At 38.5% G+C, this 2,226-nt stretch overlaps 1 protein-coding gene across 1 annotated transcript; it reads right to left on the bottom strand.

Annotated features, from left to right (window-relative positions):
- Nucleotides 1–713: 713 nt before the first annotated feature.
- On the bottom strand, nucleotides 714–1,663 carry LOC133241816 (olfactory receptor 8G1-like). The gene has a single exon (XM_061407736.1). The coding sequence runs from the start codon at nucleotides 1,653–1,655 to the stop codon at nucleotides 714–716; it is 942 nt and encodes a 313-aa protein (XP_061263720.1). The 5' UTR covers nucleotides 1,656–1,663.
- Between the last annotated feature and the right edge of the window lie 563 nt (nucleotides 1,664–2,226).

Below are 2,226 nucleotides of genomic sequence, written 5' to 3'. Positions count from 1 at the left end.
TATAAATTTATTTATTTTAATTGGAGGTTAATTACTTTACAATATTGTATTGGTTTTGCCATACATAAACATGAATCCGCCACAGGTATACATGTGTTCCCCATCCCGAACCTCCCTCCCTCCTCCCTCCCTGTACCATCCTAGAAATCAGCTGTTCACAAGTTATATTACCTGCACTGGGGTTTGATACAGAAGCTACTTATGTTCATTCTTCTAAATTTTTGTATAGAAATAATTTATGATGTCATCAGTTTTATTGCAGATCTTTGAAGAACTCGTCAAATAGAAATTTAATTGATTTTAACTTTTAAAAGTAGCTAATTAGAGAAAGTAATGGACAAAGACAGTGTGAGATATATATGGCTTCCCATAAATGTTTTTAAAAAGGAAATAAGAAAGCTGTCAAGGACTTTCTAGTCTCAGGAGCTATCTTAGGTCCCACAAATATGGCAGTAAAATACAAGCATTGGGTAACCTTTATGAACATTACAGCAGATAGTACATTTTGGACAGTAAGCATGCGAGTACACACTGAAAACAATAAATGGCATAGTAGGAGGCACACTGGTTTGAGCGATGTAACAAAGCATGGAATTTTGTTTTTAACTCAGATTTTAAGCTCTGGTAAGGATTTTGAAATAAGAGAATCATACATCCATTCGGTGTAACAAGCAATGACTAGATCTAAAATATCATGCTCATCTTATGTCTGGTCACAAAAACTTTCTTCTGTCAAGCATTTTCTTCAGGGCAACATTGACATCTTTATTCCTGAGGCTGTAGATCAGGGGATTCAGCAATGGCACAACAATAGTATAAAACACAGAGGACACTTTCCCTTGGTCCATGGAGCTCACAGATGATGGCTGCAGGTATATAAATGCTTCAGATCCATAGAAACTAGCAACAGCTGAGATATGGGAGCTGCATGTGCTGAAGGCTTTGGACCTGCCCTCCGTGGAATGAATGTGGAGGATGCTGGAAATGATGAAGATGTAGGAGCTGAGGATGGTCAGGATCGGGGCAAAGATGTTAAGTGAACCAAAGCATAGAACCAGTAATTCATTGACATAGGTGCTAGAGCAGGAGAGTTTTAGGAGAGGCAGAAGATCACAGAAATAATGGTTGATCACATCAAATTTGCAGAAATGAACCCTAAGCATGCAGCCTGTGTGAGAGAATGCACATACCAGTCCCATCACATACACTCCACAAATGAGGGAGAAACAGGCTTGATGGGACATGGTAATATTATACAGCAAGGGGCTACAGATGGCAACATAGCGGTCATATGCCATTGCAGCCAACAGGTAACATTCTGCAATTATAAAAACAAGAAAGAAAAAGAGCTGAGTCATGCATTCAGGATAGGAGATGATGTTCTTCTCTGTCACAAAGCTCACCAGCATTTTTGGGGTAATGACAGTGGACTGACAGAGGTCAATGAAGGACAAGCTGCTGAGGAAATAGTACATGGGGGTGTGCAGGTGAGAACTGAGCCCAATCAGTGTGATCATGACCAGGTTTCCCACCACCGTGACCACATAGATTCCTAGGAAGAGGAGGAAAAGGGGCAGCTGGAGTCGTGGCTGTTCTGTGAGCCCAGCGAGGGTGAACTCAGTCACTGAGGAGTGATTTTCTGCTGCCATTTCCATTTACGTAGTCTCTGGAGGGGAAAGAGTAAAACACTTTAATTGGAGGGAATTCATTACATTCTTTTTCATTTGGAATAGAGTGCTCCATATAAATGATTCACAGTTTTGGCATCCTTTCCACCTATATAATCACTTAAGTCTGGGTCTATTTATGGAAGGAAAGTACATCTACATTCAATACTTGCAAAGCCTCATTTTCAACTATAATAAATATATTTTCTATTAAAGCATTTAGCCATGTTTATAACCATAAAAACATGCATGGCAGCTTTATTCATAACAATGCAAATTGGAAACAATTCAAATTTATGTCCATCAACTGATGAATAGATGAGTAAGTCATACTATAATATGTACATACATAACCATATGCATATCCACATATATACATGTATGTATGTGCATATATAAACATATATAAACATATACAGCAACATATAGAGATGGTGTCTATAGATGGGATTTAAAGTGTGGCAGTCTTTTAATTCATCATCCTCAGCCACAAACTGCCTCATCCATCTACCCTATGATGCCATGTCAGTATTACCATTTTCTATTTGTGCCATAAAAA

This window comes from Bos javanicus, chromosome 29, assembly GCF_032452875.1.
Source record: "Bos javanicus breed banteng chromosome 29, ARS-OSU_banteng_1.0, whole genome shotgun sequence".
NCBI lineage: Eukaryota > Metazoa > Chordata > Mammalia > Artiodactyla > Bovidae > Bos > Bos javanicus.
This window is presented reverse-complemented; position numbering and strand designations above follow the sequence as displayed.